The following is a 19,500-nucleotide window of genomic DNA, read 5'->3' on the forward strand; positions in this document are numbered from 1 at the left end:
ACCTGTGCACATCAAGAAAACTTTAACTCTTTCAAAGTTTTAAGAACCTATTTTTATATGAAGATCCAGAACCGGGTAAATCGACATTTTAATCAGATACAAGATAACATTTGGATTTGTATTTCAGAAAGAGCTGTATAAAATTACGGAGATCCAGAAACGACGAAAATCATCAGTTTACAGAATAAAAATGTATATCAGGAAATTATTGCCATACGAAGGTCCAAATTGGGGGAAGTCAACGTTATGATCACAAATGCAAAATCAATGTAAACTTGTATCGCAGAAAACTAGTAAAGTTTTAAGAAACGCTTTTTATGCGGAGATACGAAATTGGCAAAGTCAACATTTATACATGATGTAAATTTAGAGCAAACAAACAAGCAAGCAAATATGGAAAAAGAATGAAGGACATACAATACTAACCGTATAGTAAAAGCAAACAAACGTTCACCCATCGCACCGTACAAACTACTATACCTACCTTTTGTATGTTCTGTGTTAAATTACGTAGAGTATTCCATTTTTGCAGGGCCATTTGTACATCAATGAATCTGGATTCCGATGCCAAGATGATTTGATTATTTACGTTTATCAGAATCAAGGTTAGTTATTTTGATATATCTGTTCTACCAAGCCGTAGACTAAAATCGACAACAATGTACTTTTTTTTACTAATGTAGGTCACGGTTGTTTGATGTAATGTAAAACTGTGTAGTTGAACAATGATGGCGCTATTGATCTTAAACCTTGTTTGCATCTTTACAAGGGGTAGACACTTGTATAATGGTATTAGAACATCAGAAAAATACTGACATATAGCAAGGAATTCTTCTAAAACTTTTTATCATTTGGCTAATGTAAAATTAAAATATATGTAAATAGCGCCCTCAATTTACACACAACTGTACAATTTATAGAATAAATATTACCACAAAAAGCAGAAAAAATGAATAATTTGATATAAAAAAAAAATCTTAAAAATATGTTTGAAATATATGAGTATTAGTGTGATAGCTGTTGCAGGTCTAGAATTGAACATTATATAATGTTTTTTATTAGAGAAATTAATAAATGATCACATTAAACAACCGTCACGGTGAGGTATACCTGTAGAGTCGAAATGTGGGTGTTGTTTTCCTTCGAGAAAATGTTCATTATTATGTTTGACAAATTCGGGTCTACAGATCTACGATAGAAAAGGTCATCGGTACCTATCGTGGAGCCGATAGCGCCACAGGAACAAACTAGTCGTCGTCTTAGTACTTCAGTAGGCTACTTAGTACTTAGTACTTCAGTGTGTTGTATCAGCTAAAATGTGTATAAATTTAGAATTTTGCCAAAAGTGTAGGAAATCGATACTTCCGATTCATTGTTACTTGTTAGGCCTTTGGATTAGGTTGAATTGAGTCCCAATTGAGTACTTTCCTGAAATGATCTGAATATTTTCTTACCGTACTGCTCCTTTTAACATTTTACAGCCATTCAGGTTCGCTGAGTCCTTGACCTGAACATAGCCCGAAGCGTGAAATAATTTTTTTCTTTAATAGCCGAAACTCATTTAAATTGCAATAATTTGTCAATTGTATCAAAATACATTTAATTTTTCTTGCATAATGTGACAGTTATAAGTTAAGAAAATATTTATTATCATATTATTGATCATCACTTGACCTTCGGGTGTTTGAAAATCATTTCATTTCTTTTAGTTTCTGGTGCAAGCAGTTAGTGACATTTTAGCCAATTATTACCCTTTTAAACGAATTTAATGTCATAGCAAATTTATTTCTCTTTACAAGTCTAATGAATAATTATGATGTACATTCAATGGCCAATATTGTTGCAGTCTTTTTATTTAAGCATCTTGGATTCGTTGGATATCTGGCTGCCTTTACTCTTTTTCAGATTTAAGGGGTCTGATAGCTACCTTTTTTAAGTTTAGCCACTGTTTCTCATGTAACACATGAGAAACAGTGGCTATACTAAAAAAGGTACATGTCATAATAGTTATTTGTTTACGAAATGCTATATCGGGTAAGATATTTGTGTAAAATTGGTGAAAATCGGTATTTTGCACATTTTGCATTGCAAATAAAATTTCCGAAACAATCGTACTCACAAGTACTCACATTAACAAAAAGCATCATTTTCCCAAGCTGCAATTTGTCACGTTATGTCACCGGTTATGGGCTCACTATCAGATATTAAATTCAATAAACAAATAACATATAATGACATGTACTGACCCATGTCATTTCTCACACATAGTAACTTGGTGTAGGTTATGTTCTTATGTTTACTTTTCAACAGGGACAAACCTGAAAAGGTCGCTATAGACTTCACGAAATATTAAATTTTTTTTTTTAAATATCATGAAATCAGATTCATATAATGTAAATACAATAGCATGCGGTCTTATTTCTGTATCTTGAGTGCGTTAGATGTCTGAAATATTACCGCCTCTCCTTATCTGATTCAAAGAAGTTGATAAATTGGAAATTTTGCCATCAGTTGTTTTTGATGGGTCGCGTTCATTAAAAGAACAATCACGATAGCATTAAAACATCCAATAAAATATGAGCCAATTAAAGTTCCCTTCATAGGTGAGTGCTAACATAAATATTGCATCGTCGTTTAATAAATAACAATTAATACCATGGTTTATAATAAGGCAGTAGTCAGACACTTCATGGTTGGGCTTGACGTACTACAATCACTATAAAGGTGTGTGCAGATGTCCGATATTCGTCAAATTTTAATTCCGTTCTTCTTTACAAAAATGATAACATGATATTACTTAGTGTGATGTGCCCTGAGTAATTTAATTTGATTATTTATATTTCTTTACAACTTAAAGCTATGTCATTAGAAATAATACAATAGGGGAAAACCAAGAGTTTGTGTGTTATGACATGTTTTAGGGAAACCCCTTTGGTTACAGTAAACTGACTCAATCAGAGTTATTAATAATCTTGGAAAATCCCCACTATTCCAGAATGTTCAGTGTGTTGCACAATTTGGGAAATCCCCAAGATTTCAAAGTAAATATGACATAATTTTGGGAATCCCCCAGGAAGTGAATGTGACAGAATGGTCTATTAATAGATTGTGAGTATAAAGGTGAAAGCATTTTAGTGTGCTCTTGGTAGAAAATGAAGAGAGATTGTAAACTCTCTAAAGTAATATTCAGATTTCCTTTGACAGCATAACCATCGCGTATACGCGCGCGACGTCAAGCGCGTGCATTGGACCTTGTGCAAAATAATACGCGCTGGACGGCTAGCAGTACGCTTAATTTGTAAAGGGAATCTGAATAACACTTTATAATGTGTTGTTCGTCGTTGTGCTTCAAAGGGAGGTACATTTGATTGATTTGAACCAGTTTGCATAGCTAATAATGTGTTAACACAACAACTAAGGAGATTTTGCGTGTATGAACGACTTGCTGGATACTGGTTTATAAAACAACACATCTGTCAATAAAGTGAAGCAGTGCAGAAAGAAGCCTGTTTCCTGGACAAAGAAACACCATTTTTGGAGATTGTCATCTGCGCAAGGCGTTAAAGCCATATTATAACATTTGCTGAGGAGGACGCCCTCACTGAATTTTTAAAATTCTTTTTTTTTACACGATTATATTGTACTTTATTAAACTAATATACCCTGCAAAAATCAAGACTCTAGGTGCTGTAGTTTTGTCAAAACGATGGAACCGGCGTTTTATTATTACGATGGAATTATTAGTCGAACGCATACACGATGTTCATAACACACCAGAGGATGTTTAAAGACATTCCCACAACCCAATGGGGTTTCTGACCTTGTATGTATGGCTTTTGTACACATGTGGTACAGTTGATCATACCTTGCATTGGGATTGTGTGCAAATATCTGGTGTTTTCATCCCAATTATGAATGTTTCCTGTAAGAAAATCAAATATCAGTCATAAGTCTCAACTATTAGCTCGTTGGCTGCAGTTTTAAAATTACCATTTTGTGTGTGTGGCAATGGGGACTTTGCCTTTAAAATTAGGTTATATTGATCAAATTTCCCAATCATAGTGCATTGTAGGAATGCCTTTAAGCCTCCTCTGATAACACACAGTACGTACATGCGTGCGGGACGGTGATCTACACATGACCGAAGGAATGGTACGTATTGGCGACATGTGCGCTGGTAGTAAATTCCAATTTTCTTTGCTTTGCCGTAGTTGTTCGGCTCAAAAATAAAAGGAGATATATCTGACAGTAAAAGCTAACATTTTAATGGCAAAGAAATGCTAATCTATTTTGTTTGAAAATGTTATAATATGGCTTTAAGTGTTTGGAGAACTGCCTAAAGGAGTTAAGTGTGGAGGGAGTTAAGTATTTGGAGAACTGCGCAAGGAGTTAAGTATTTGGAGAAAGCAGCACCATTTCTGTGCGAGGACTTTATACGCAAAGGATTATAAATGTGTACAGTGGACTTCGTTGAACAGTGATTTTTGCAGGACAAGTGAATAAGGGATACACATCTGCCATCCAGAACAATTCAATATAACTCTATGGTCCCCAAGATGAAGGCTGCTGGCTATTATAATTACTTAAAAGAGTGATTATTAGATTATATTGTATGTGCATTTTTTGTCATGTATCAAGCATATTTTACTTTCAATTAAAGACTTTGTTAACTTAATCAAATAGTGTATTAGTGTTGGGCATTCGTGTAAATTTGGGTAAAAGGTGATTTTAGTCTTGAGTCATTGCGGCTCGTAACATATAATAACGTTTAGGAAAGTTTTCTTTTCATTAACTTGGTCGGACATCGTGGAACATTGTCCCCTTTGCACAAGCTCGCCCATAGAAACCAGCTCGACAGTGGGGAACTGCACATGTTCATATCACACCGGTTTTACAAGGCTTCCCCCCTGTGTGACGTCAGCCCGACCAAGAGAATTTGAAGTCGAAACCACACGGATTATCTTGGACGTGGCTCTAGATCTGTTATCTGAATTCTAATAATAGTTCAAAATTGATGTTTTTCTACAAGCAACGAATTTTGATTGCAATTAACCGTAAGTTGGGATGGGACACAGCAGCGTTACTCTGCATTGCACCATTGATTTTCAAAGAATAGGCATAAATACCTGGATTGTAACTATATGGATATTTCACATTATGTAGAATCCATGCACATTTCACTCGCACCTGTTCTAGTGTATTTGAAAAGAGCGGTATTGTATTCAATCTATGCTTGCACACACACACAGATATGGCAGGTGATGAGTTACACCACATTTCGCCATAATTCATTCTAGAAACGCTTGCTGTTAGAATAAGAAAAATTTTAATGCTAAATTATTGCACATTCTAGGGAAGCGTGGTTACTGTTTTGAAATAACCGAGTGAGAGGGTTTTCAAGAAAATATTTTTCCTGTCAAAACTGAAGCATCCTCTGTATAAAAGAAAATATGAATATTAACTGCACATCATATATAACTATTCATGATACCCAATTGTGGCATATTTGAGGTCGTTTATGAAGCAGAGAATTTTATTTAAATTTTATATACGCCAAAATATTTTTTAATTGAGCAAGAATAAGGATAGAAAAAACGTTAAAAAATCTATGTATAAATAACATTAGACCCGGCAAAAGATTACTGTTTCGTTTTTATGGTATTCTAATCTTTTATTTCCCGAAGAAACATTTGGGGTCTAAAATGGATTTTTATGTAATTGATAAAAACATCGAACGTGTATACAAGAAAAATGGTAGGTTTTTCTCTATAGTATTTTACTGACCATGGAAATGTACTGAGACACAAGCACGTGTCAAAATCGATATAATGTATTGTCCATATAGACGCCCAGTTATCATGCTTATCGTTGATTTTTTTTGTATAAAACACGCAGTTAACCACAATTGAGCCCTAATAATACACATAAATGTTTTTATTTGAAATATAATTCCAAAATATGGTACGTTTTCTGCCTTTGCTTGTCACGTGGTAGGCCTATGTTGAAGTTGCGATTATATCTTCGAATAAGTTCCAAATGAATTCCAACAAGACAAGTAGCCGAGTGGTCTAAGGCGCTGATGGGTTTATAGTGTGTCCAAAGCAGTCCGCCGCCGTGAGTTCGAATCTCGCCTCCGCCAAACTTTAATGAAGTCAAATTAAAATTGAAATTTTACTTTAAAAAAATTTCATATTGGGGAAATGTGACTGGCAGAATTTATGTATGGCGTGGAGTGGTGTGGTGATGAGTACAGCCTACTATAGTGCAGGGCAATACATTCAAAAATTGTTTTACATCACTACGTCTACGACGAATATGACTAGCCAATGGCACTAGCTGACCAAACGTAAGAAGTAAAAATAGGTGATCAGGAAACTAAAACTGAAAGTATTATTATGCATTACAGAAAAACAAACAAAGATTGCTGACAACATTGAAGTGTCTTACATTCCCGGCTTACATTTAAGATCTGATTTTCTGCGTACAGCTACTTTTAACTTAGTGAAGTTCACGTACGACTCGGTAAATAAAAAAAGCTGTACCATCAACTCTGAATTGACCATTCGTAATCTATTTATATTTAATTGTAAACACGCCTCTCCCTTCCACTTATGACTAGTTTGAAATCTCATGTTCAACCTTATAAGCCCACTCTGTGCCAAGAATTTAAGTTTCGGCTAGCGCAAAAAGGTTTCTGCAGCCTAGAAATCACTTTTGGATCCGAATGCATCGCGGAGGCTCCACGCACCAGTTAGTGGGTGAACTCATTGTGGAATTGTAGAGGATTCTGATCATCGTATACTCAATTTCTACTTACCACTTGTATTCAAAAGCGTTTCAAACTTGTGACGTGTCATATCGAAAGGAGACACTTTTGGGCAGGATCATAAATGGAGAAATAGCCAAAAATCTGCCCGGGGTGATTTTCTTCACAATTTGGGTTTGTTGCGAATTTGTGATGTTATTAATGTTAAAAATATTGTCTGATAGTTTCACACCGGAATATAACTGGCATCTTGTATTTTTTGAGATATTTTTCAAGGTAATTCCTACTCTCAACATTGTCAATAGTATTTTTAAAGGCCGATATCTCAATTTCCAATTTTATAATACTATAACTTACGAACTCAATGTCTTCGCTTAGGAATGTCCGATTTCATTGGGGAAAATGGCGTTGTGCAGAAAATATCTCTATATTTAAGATATGTAAAAACCTCCAAATTGATAACCTGCCCAAAAGTGTCTCTTTTTGACATGACACGTCACACTTGGTAACCTTCCATAGTTGTCTATTTTCGTAATAATGTTAATAGATCCATGAATACAGAAAAGCTAAAAGCTCATAGTCATATAACAAGAGCACACACAATAATTTACCAAAAAGACTGAAATCTAGTCATCCACCAAAAAATAAAAGACCGAAATTTCGTCATCCCACCACAGATTGGAGCCTAACCGATTGTGTTGCCTGAGACACACTCATGTCAATCTCAGCTTTACTGCTACATGTCATGACTTTCCAAAACGCTTTACGATACCTCGGATTAGTTAATCCATATATGACCGGATTAACTGCACTGTTAACACACCATGACCAGAGACCTACAGCCGCCAATGGATCGATCCAATGCAGATGGCCAACCCTACCGCGTATGAGCAACAACACGTAGATTTCTACCACTCTGTAAGGCGCGAGACACACAAAGAATACTACTCCATTAGCGATAAGCATCGCCGCGATCCGGTTATTGGACTTTTCTTCGCTTGTTGGTTGTTTTCAGTGCTATCGCTTCCGGGGTGTACACGATTGTTTAATTTTGCTATTATTCTATAGTACATATATGTGCTGACTACAACTGCCAGCAGAGTGTAGCAGAGTCGCAGACCGCGAGTGAATCCTTGAAAAATGGGATGAACCGACTCGCATCGATGTATGATAAGCGGAAATGTACGGTAAGGATCTTTTTCCGGCCATAACACGCAATATTGTCGCATTGTACCGAATAATGGAGCTGACACCGCACCCAGGATAGTTGAAACTGTCCATGCCGTTATTACAAAGTATTTAGTGCGTTGCATGCCGCTGACAAGGCGATGTTGAATGGGATAGCAGATAGCCATGAATCGCTCAAAACTGACTAATGTAACCAGATTGATAGAAGCGAAGAGTGTAACATGCTGTAGGAATGTTACAAATGTACAAGCCTCGCGTGTTCTGTACAAGATATATTTGATCGGAGAATAAGCATGATCGTAAATAGTTTCTCCCGTTAACAAGCAAATGAAGGCAATATCACAACACGCCAGATGCGCCAGGTAATAGTTGGTTACTGTACGCATTTGTCTTATTCGCAGTACGACAAGTAGAAACAATGCATTTGTCATAATACCAAAAGCAAGAATAATAGGAAAGGTGATGAGTACAATAAGACGATCAGCTCTAGTTCGCAACCACGGTCCAATTTCCTCTTCTGTGGCATTTTGAAAAAATTGAGTATTATCTTCATTACAGATGGATGGAAGATCATCCCAAATGGTTTGTGCGCTAGATGTGTCAGAAAACATCATCAGATGAAGGAAACAAAAAGGCAGGCAGAATAAAAAATACAAACAATCGGCAACAGATTTCAACTCGATTTCAATTGTCGGAAAGAAGCGAAAGATTTGACAACAATACGTCAATTGTTATGTATTTCACACCAGCCTTATGTACTATTGCTACGGCGCAAAATGATCAAAGATATAACATTGTTTTGCATTGAAAATCGAAAAGGTTCCGACAAAGGTGCTTAGCTTGAAGCAAAGAGAAGAATGACAAATTGTGATTTATTGCATACAATTTACGAAGTGACCGTGACCTTGGCGAGTGTGTGTATGTGGGCGGGACAATGAATTGTAAAGACACTGCGAAGACAAATTATGACCAATCACAGTGCGAGACCATTTGATACTTTCCCGGTATTTTTTTCCTTTTCCCCAACTCTGATAATTGGACTTTCCATTTTTACTTCATCTTGTCAATATGATAAATACACAGAATATATTGGAATATAATCCAATGTGCAGTCAATTTTATTTAGTTGTGAACAACAACGCTCAAATGATGTTTTATCAGAAGCTTTTAACTGTCTATTCTTAATTGGGTTCCATTGCATTGGCGTTTTGTGATTATTATCTTATTAATAAGATTGATTTAATCTTCGTGACTGCATGCTCATTTGCTTCTTAATGAACCAGTCAAATTGAAATCTCAAGTCATAACAAACAGCGGATTTCAGTCGGTGTAATTCAAAGCACAAGGACGGAAATGGAATTATTCAGCGAAATTTTGTCTACGATAAGATACAAAACAAAAATAAAATGGTGGAAGCAATAGAAAAGATAAAGTATGTACTTCATGAATTATTCCACTGAAATTTCATCAAATGCACACATCAAAACGGAAATGAAATTCCCCACTATGACACTGCAACTTTCCGAATCGCACTAAATTTTATTCAATAGTTAATTGCTCGATCATGCTGATTACGTTTTACACAAGTGTAGGTATCTTCACTTCATTCGGCTGCGGAGCAGGCGACTACAAAAGGCACAACTATCCGTAGCTAGCGAGACAATAACATTTAGTTGTACGTCGTTGTTGGTATCTCCCAACAACTTCTGTATACAAATCAAATAGCGTGTCTTTTGTTGCCTTTGAGTGACTGTTCTGGCCAATTCTAGCATTGATCATGCTGATTTTGTTTTACACAAGTGTAGGTATCTTCATTTCATTCAACTGGGGAGCAGGCAACTACAACTGCAAACAAACTACTAGTGACCAATAACAAGATGTTTGTCATGTTCCTTTGCCTTTTCCAAATGATCTTCGTTGGTTTTCTGTTCGACCTATAATTGGCGATAAAAATGCACAACTTCGTGTATTGGAATTGTGTGCACGCAGTTAGTGCTAGGTGCAGCCTTACGATAGATGTGGGTTGCGTAATTCGTGACTGGTTCACCGGTGTCGTGTGCCAGACCCCTCTCATGAAGAAATCGTAGTAGTATATATGAATATTAATGAACTCTACGTCATCCGCGTCATACATTTTTTTAATAATCGACTCGTACAGATCATGAATGATGGTATTAATAGATCTAGCTCGTCACCACCAAAGAGCTTTTAATAGAAATAGAGTCGCAATAGATTATATAATCTTTTGTTCTTTTGATGCCGATTAGAAGTTGCGACAGGCTATTCATAAAAGTGGTACCATTGTTTCGAAGAAAGGGGTTCCGCCATTAAATTGGTCACTGATCCGGCATCATATTAACGCTCTACACAACAGGCGGGTATCAATAAGTGACCACACTACAGTCATGTGTAAGGGCAGTCATGTGTAAAGTGGTACCATTGTACTCATGTATCACAAATGTGTGCTTGTGTGGGTCTGAAGACTATAAGGAGGCTTTAGCTGTCGATGCAATCATCTTTACCACCCACCTGACGATAGGCGTTTCATTTAAATAAATTGAATGCTCTTGGTGATCGATTACACATTAGAATGTATGAAGGCTGCCATGTCCAGTCCATATATCTATATTACACTATAATGGTAATCGCTATACGTATAGGGCCTATATGTAAGTATAAGTATAGGCCTATAAAGGTTGTTTTTAAGAAATTTCCATTTAATTCTATTTTAAGAAGGAGATTGGTATAGACATAGTGGCGTGCCCAAAGAGGGGAGGGGGTTGGGGAGGGGCAGATTCACCTCTGTAAGAAGTCTTGGGAGGGAGGAGGGAGGAAGAAGGAGGAGGGATATGGAGAATGGGAGAGGGCTGGAGGAAGGCAGAAATAAAAAGATATAATAAAGTAGATAAATAGAAATATATGAAAAATGATGGGAATGAGAGAGGGAGGGTGAGAGGGGACAATGAGAGCGAGGGAGTGATAAAGACAGTGTAGGTCTAGGAAAGAATAAGTACAGAGAAGGAAAAAGAAAGGAATGATGAATACATTTAATAATAATTATTAGGCCTATATAATAACTAAACGCATAACAGCACTGGGCAGCCATTCGACGATGTCAATGCCTATTTATTCGTTACGTAATTAAAACGCCCAGTCAGCTGTATTTCACACCTACCAAACACAACTCACCCAATTTCGCAAACTGGACGTCGAATGTACACTCTCATGAATATTGATTGGCAACATTTTCCAATATGTCAGCGTTCTAATAGGAAACAATAGAACAATAGACCCTGCAGAGCGTTGGTCACCACAGTGAAATTAATTAACACACACACGGCGGTTGAATTTTAAACCACAGTATTATAGAAAAGTGTACTTTTGTTCCAGTTTCTAACCAGTAATTTCGGAATTCAAGCATTTTAAACAACAGTAAGTGTACATTTCGTCCAGTTTCTTACCAGTTATTTCATGAGGTCAATGAATTATGGTAGTGTAAGCTTACCAATATTAATACCAAAAGCTGTGATAGTTTCTGCACTGTACATACTGTACAACTCTGTACAGTGTGAGTATGTATGTACGCGAGTATAACAACTTGAGCAAGTCACAATATTTTCTCAAGTTGATTTATCCTTTCTATAAATGTATACAGAAAAAATATACACAACCACGTTCTCCGAGTACTGTACATACTACATAGTATAATTTAAAACTCTAGTCCGGGACTCTAGCGGGGTACACCCATCGTATGTGTACATGGACCTAATCCATGGGTTCCTACAAGGCCGATGACTGGACCGATGACACACATTCGATGGGTGTATCGTATAATATGTGTGAGTTACGGCTTTTGACAATTGGCTCCCTAGTCCTAGCCCGAGGTACTCACACGTCCGTCACTACGATTTCCACCAGGGGTAGCGGGGGTGAATGACCCCCTAAATTTAAAAAATATTAATTTTTCACCCTCTATTGGGAATATGTGCAAGCTCGGGGGTGAAAACTGACCCTCTAGCTACTTTTGGACCGTACTCCTACCCCTGACTACACTGCAAAATATTTTTCACCCCAAGATTTAATTTTCACCCCATGTATTTGGATTTTCTGCAAGCTCTGGAGTGAAAAACACAGGAAAACAACCCCCGAATTTTGGGCCTTAATGCTGTACCCCTGATTTCCACTGTCCTTCCACTGACCTGAGCATATCTGGTCCAGGGTACACATAAAATACCACGTTTTCTCATAAATACCACTTCCTACCATTCCTCACGTGAAGATAAGACTTAAACAAAACATATTTGGTGCATGTTCGTAAATTTTGAGCACATTTGAGGATGGAAAATGTTTTGAATTCTTTCTATAAATAGATGCCGTCAGTGTGACGTCATCACCGCGACGTGAGTTCACGGTGCCCCGTTTTTACGTACGTAGGGTATTCATGGCCCTAGTGAGGAAGGAACAGGGCCATGATGTTTCGGGCTACCCTAGTCCATACATTCGACATATAGCGGGGACTCTAGTCGTCTCTACAAATATGTCAATGACAGCAAGAACATGATGAAGTCTAACTTGGAATTTGCACATCATCTTGATCTTGATACTGCCCAACAGTCCTAGAGGAGTAAAACGGTTAGGTTGATATGCGCATGCATGCAAATTTTAGTCTATAGATTTCTTGTAGATGTTGGGTTATGTTGGTTTTAAATTGTGTGGGATCTATTATCTACACCCCTAGCCAATTTTTTGCTTATTTTTGTGTTTTTCTCAAAAATCATAGTGCATTGGTGACAAGTAAGATATAGGGCCTAGATATGTATATTATAGAGACAAGGACTATAACTACTGCACTGAAAATTCAGCAACTCAAGGCAAGTAGTTATTGATTTATTGATCAAATATTGGTTTTCCCTAATTTTTGACTGTAACTCCACAACTGCTGTCTGTGCTGAAATAAAATTTCCAGTGTAGCAGTTGTAGTCCTTGCCCCTATAATATACATATCTTACTTGTCACCAATGCTCTATAATTTTTGAGAAAAATGTAAAAATAGGCACAAAATTGGGCAGGGGTGTAGTACCCCGTTATCCAAATGATTTGATTGAGTAATTTATCAACTACATGTATCCACGACAACACAATACTATATAGGGACTGTGCAATAATTATGTCTACACCCAGGGTGATGTCTACACCCTGGGCCCTTAATTACTTAGTAACTCGGGGTCTGAAACAGTAACTTGGAGATAGTAACTCTTTGTGAACACAATTCAGAATATTGATTGGGAACAAGTAAACTGTATTGATGATGTTGATGACGCTCTATCTAAGTGGCAATCATTGTTTAATGAAGCATGCGATGAACATGCACCTTTTAAAACTAAGCGTATAAAGGGGCATCTCCCTGACACGGCCCTGCACGGTGCTAACACTTCAAAGTGTTCATAGTTGTGGTCGCTAGGGTTCAAATCCCCGAACAGGCATGGAATCCTACGTAATATGTATCATGTTCGCTTCCATCTAGCGATCAATAACCTGAATAACCATTGTGTAATTCAATTCAATGGACAAGCTCATACACATGTGGTTCTTTGATGTCAATCGCATACAATATAACCCGTGATCAATAATGAACGTTGGTCAAAAGACGAGCTTACTGAAGTGATAAATTATGTACATGCAGATTCATCATTTATGCATATTGCCTTGAAAATCATAAAAAGCAACTGCTTGATCAACCCAAATGATTTTATTAGCGTTATTTCTAAACCAAATTTCAAAACCACAAAGTGTTTTACCTGACTTTTGACCCAGAAATGTATGAATTTGATGAGAAATTGTGATGAAAAATAATATTTTACAAGTCAGATTCAGAAAGAGAAAATCTCATTACACACGTTAATTACATCACAATCCAAACATAGATGGTTAAGTTCATGGAGAATGTTACAAACTGTTGATTGTTTTGCCATATTGTTTTTCTATTTTTTTAATGTTTTATCGTTAAAATCGGACATGAAAACCTATCAAAAACACAACAAAAACGTGCATCGCTATTTGTATGCATGAAACAAATTATAAGAATTGTACAGAAGTGACCTAACACTTATGAAGGCTGTATCTTGAGAACGCGCATGGTCTGGTGCTAGCATCTTGGCAAGGACACTCTGGTGAAATAAAGAAAAATATATGTGATTGATTTTGTGTGACTTTTGAGCGTTAAATGTTTCAAAATTTAAAAATGAACAAAATGCGAGTAACTATGATGTCATCAACATGACCATTATATTCATGATAAATAATTATTGCGCCCAAAAAAAGAAATGGTTAACAAATGGTTTGAATACATCGCACGACCTTATAGTAACTTTATCTAGAAATTTGTGCAAGTTACTTGTCAATTTTCGCCAGAAACGATCTTTTTCCTAAGGTTACTGCCCGGCTCATTAGCGCGATATGGGATATTCTTTACCTCGAGTTTACTGCCCTCTGTTGACGACAGGGCTTCGAACTCTTATCAAGGCGATCTAAGAAGTGCAGGGCCGTGCTGAATGGGTAGACAGTAATTTTCTTAAATTGTGTAAGGATAGGGATTATTTTTATGCCAAGGCTCATAAAACCAATGACCCTGATGATTGGGAAAAGGCTAAGTCAGTTAGAAATAGAGTTAATAATATGAAATTTTATTTGAAGAAGAAGCACTTTGAAAGGGCAATTAATGATAATGTACATGATAGCAAAAAGTTATGGAAAACACTTAAAAAAGTAATTCCAAGTAAAAAAGGTAAGCCAAATGTGCCTAACATTATAAGCCAAAATGGGCAGCAGTAAAGATACTGCTGACTCATTTAATCAATTCTTCACCTCAGTTGGTGAAGAACTTAGTAAACAATTTGATAATATTGATATCATCTGCCCATGTAATGATGGGAAAAGTAGTATATTTCGATGTAACCATAGTGAGAGTTATACCCGCATGCGAAGCATGGACGGGTATATTGCCATCCTGTGGTTTCCTTTCCTTCTCCTCCTCCTCCTCCTTCTCCTTCCATCAAACACATCATTCTGTCAAGGCTAGCGCTAAAACTACAAGGGCCCCAGGACCCATATGTGGTACACTTATGGGCCCTACCCCGTAGAAGTGCCTTTTGCCCATCTTGGCCCCAGAGGTCAAAGGTCACGGGCCCCAGGGGCCCAAATGTGAAAATACAAAGCCCTGAGTTGGTACACTGATAGCCCTAGTGGTACTCTATATTTGGCTCAAAATAAGCTAAGGTGTCATAAAAGTGTAACACACAATTATTTTTCCAGCTCTTTTCTTTTGGTCTCCAACCAGGTTTAAATTATAGTATGCACATATATCGTTCATAATACACTAAAAGAAAGATAAGTTATAGACCATTTACTTCACAAATTTAATTTTCTAGCCCTTGCGTACGTTATATTTGACAGACACAATTTTGATGATTTTCTGCAATCATGTGAATTTACGAGAGAGTAATCTCCACGAACCGAACCGTCAAAGTAGTCAATGTACAGTGTAAATAGGCCAAAAATGATATTTACACGGATTTTAACTTTTGAAAGCTATATGAATAAGCAAATAAGTATTCACTAAGCATTGACAATCACATCGTTTCTTTATTACAATGTATGTTGACAAGTGCGTGAAATACAGCGGGGCACCACGGCAACATACCTTGGATGTTCAAATTAGATTAAATAAATCCCTGTGTCCAATGAACAGTAAAATAATAGTAATAAAAAAAAATCAATATTAATATTTGAACTACAATCTAATCAATTGGACTTATTATTTGTGAGTGGGCAATTTTCACGTCCAATCTGAACACATAAAAAATCAACTAATTCTGTCAATTCAATAATTGAATTGGACAAATTGTATAATTATGAAGGTTAATAATAGAACATTTTTACGCTTTTCTTATCAAAACATAATCGGAAAGACACAGCAGTTATATCTATAGTATGTTCAAATATATGTGCTTGAAATAAAGTACACAACTATGCTAATATGTGACCGGACACGACGAATCAGCCGTAAAGTCGGCCCGGTCAATTTTGTTTTATTCCGTGTTTAGAAAATATATGTCACAATCTTTAAAATGGCATATCATTTGACTTCAAACGATATCCAAAAGCGGAGTTATGGTGTGTTGAACTCTGTTCCTTCAACAAAATGGTACCTTTTTCAGTTCTATACAGGTGTCTCTTTTTCCACATTGCTTGGTAATAAAATCAAACAGTCATAATTGGCGGTCATTTCAAATTATCCCCAATGTCCTCTCATTGTTAATTGTTGGTAATACATACCTAGACAAAATACAATGCCTTGTAGCCCACCACTTGAACAGGATTTAGCCAAAGCAAACAAAGACTACAGTTATTTAAGGATTCTATAGAAATAGTTAGAAGCTTATTCCTCTTCAGCAATATGATTATTGATTGGTTTAAACGGTGTTCAAATGAGATACTTGTCGCTCCAAATTGAGGTTCCTATGAACACGACCTTCACGCATGTATTACACTGTAACTCGGAATACAATTTGCCGACTTAACGGCTCATTCGTAGTGTACATTTTATGAATATTTGAAATGTTTATGAAGATTAATAACAGCGCATTTCGACTGCCCAGTGCCTGAAAAGGCTAAGTGCAATAGCTGCCCTGTGAACATTTGGCAATTTAAACATAGTATATTGTACTCATGTACACATGGCAGCTATTGCACTTATCCACTTCTGGCACTGATCAGTCAATTGTTGTTAAGCAAACATTTCAGTCGGATGAGCTATTCTTTTACCAACGTCAAGACAATAATTGTCTTCTACTTGGGGCTAGTACTGGCGATGACGTTGCCTTGAAAGAACTTAGCTCATCAAAACATCACTTTGCAAATGAATGAAATTTGTAGATGCAATGATTAAAAGAATCATCAGTTAGCAATTACAGTTATATCAGGATTTTTAATGCTACGCTAATTCCAGCTTGCAAGTGTAATAATTTAGATGCGGCGAAGACTTCAATGCACGGCCTTGAACGTTTCAGTGTAAAAGCTATTTGTTTCAAGTATTATTGAAAGATCCATTACCGTAAATGGACGGCCTTAGCATTTAAAACTGCTTAATTACGTTCATTGTTGAAGTTTAACAATCCAATTAAATTAGTGTGGTGGAAGGAGATTGTTTATTATTAGTTTAATGCAATCTGCTAAAAGGGTGTAAGGTTGTTTTTAGGTATTCATCATAAGAAACAGTAAGATGGAGTATGGCAGCACTGCATGGCAGAGCTCAGCGCATCAAGATGCTGCTCAGCCGCTAAGCCATCACAGGGTAGTTGGAGCTGCCAACTGATGCCAACTACCAAAACCCCAGATCACAGACATCCCATGACATCTCTTGCAGTCTAGATACTACCATTGTTAGCCATGAACATGATCAAATATATTTTGTACCATCTACAGCTCATATGGAATGCCTTCCTTGCCCATATCCAGTCTATTAGCCCTCGGGCCAGCTTCAGCAAGAAGGTTGATATGATAGCTAATAGGGCGCAAACCTGTCAGCAGTCTCTACAAGATGCCACTTTCATGATGTTAATGCATTGTCATAAAAATATCGAATAATATTCTTCCCATGTGTCCTGTGTTCGAGTCTATCTAGTGACAAATACAAGTGATTTAATCAATCAATACAGAATTGATCTCAATTGAAATCTGTATTCAGTATTTGAAGTGGTTGGGTAGTTGATTCACTTGCACAGTGAATCTCGCTGGAGTCTATTCACCTCGTGTACATTGTTATTAAAATGATTAATGAATTGCACAGAGTTATCAACCTTTGGACTCTGATCTGTTTTAACACCATGACACTTATATCTTAGACAAAATGTGTGTAAGCACACATTTGTAGAATCAAATTTGATATCAAATAATTTTGATTTTTTGAAATTCGCAATACAATACACATTTTATGGCAAATCATTAAAAATGGATATTTTTGATATTTAACAGTACTCGAAGTAAACTTTATAAATCTGATGATTTATATTTGAAGTGTATGTAGGTGGGATGAAAAGCCGCCGATCAATTGAAAATTTTCACCTTTCGTATTGAAGATATGGATTTTTTTTCCCAAAACACCAAAAAAATAAGGTCATTTTGGGAAAAAAAATCCATATCTTCAATATGAAAGGTCAAAATTTTCACTTGATCGTCGGCTTTTCCTCCCAGCTACATACACTTTAAGACTATATCATTACATTTATAAAATTTACTTCGAGGACTGTTATACAGGGTGAGTCAAAAAAAGTGCAATAGAACAAAGAATCGATATTAGAACCAAGTTGAACTTTCCCATTATTAAAAATTTCTATAAACGCTACACTCAACAGTCACCTTCTGTGACAAAATGAAGTGACTCGCTACTACCGTTTAATTTTTATGAGTCCTTTTGCTGCGATACCCAATTTCATTTTTTGTCCACGAGGTATCATGTATTTTGAATGAGAGCACACAATGCACGATAAAGGCACCAGATCTGAAACTGACTTTAACTTCAATAAGGTTGATTTTTGCGTTATTTTAATTTGTTTCTGTTCAAACACATTTCTAACATTACTTTAAGTCCTTCCTTCCTTTTTTAAATCCCAATATGTCCAACTTACTGAATATTTTGTAATTCACTCCACTTCAATTTGCGCGCATTTCATTTCGACATTTGAAAAACCTGCCTACAAATTTATATGTTTTTGATAGAAAATAAACATCTTTAAAGTAAAGGCAAAATGAAAATAACAACAAATAATGTTTCTTCTCCTTAAACAAGACCAAGGGCAATAACATTTTGGGTGCTCCATTTTTTTTCAATGGCAATGAGGTTAGGAAAATGGAGTTGTTCCAAATCAACCTTACACAGAGTGGACTGACTTTCAAATTTTAGATGTCTCCTGGACAAACGTTAAAATTGGGTATCGCTAAAAAACGTATCATAAAAACAAACCGGAAAATGCTAGATTCTTAATTTTTTCACACCAGATCACTAATGCATATGTTATTTTTAAAATGTTTTAAAACCTTAAAGGTTCGACTCGGTTCTTAAATAAAAATGGATTCTTTTCTCTATTGCACTTTTTTTTACTCACCCTGTATCTCAAAAATGTGAAAAATATCAAATTTTAATAATTTGTCATAAAATTTGTATTATATCGTGAATTTCATAAAATGAAAATTATTTGATATCAGAAAGACATTCTTCGTATTCAGAATGCAATTTGATAGGTCTGATGTGCTCTCATGTCAAACAAAAAATACTGTCGAAACGCCCAAAACGCTCATTCCAATTCCCTTAATAAATCTATACCCAGTGTAAGGCACGTGGTTTTTTTTTTATCATATAAGTCTCGGTATTCATAATTCGTTGCGACATCTATCGACTAATGGGTCAGTCCATGTCAAAACAGACTGAGTGTACACCCACCCTCTTGGATTATGCTCTCCTTTGGCTCAGGGGTACCTTTCATGGACCC

General features: G+C 36.3%; 1 protein-coding gene across 1 annotated transcript in view; it reads left to right on the forward strand.

Annotated features, from left to right (window-relative positions):
* The window catches only part of LOC140157941 (gamma-aminobutyric acid type B receptor subunit 2-like), a 49,146-nt gene that overhangs the window by 10,330 nt on the left and 19,316 nt on the right, over positions 1-19,500 (forward strand). Inside the window, exon 8 of the mRNA XM_072181192.1 lies at positions 533-605. Coding sequence (XP_072037293.1) covers positions 533-605 — 73 coding nt within the window. The remainder of the gene's footprint in view (positions 1-532; positions 606-19,500) is intronic.

This window comes from Amphiura filiformis, chromosome 1 (genome assembly GCF_039555335.1).
Source record: "Amphiura filiformis chromosome 1, Afil_fr2py, whole genome shotgun sequence".
In the NCBI taxonomy this organism is placed as follows: domain Eukaryota; kingdom Metazoa; phylum Echinodermata; class Ophiuroidea; order Amphilepidida; family Amphiuridae; genus Amphiura; species Amphiura filiformis.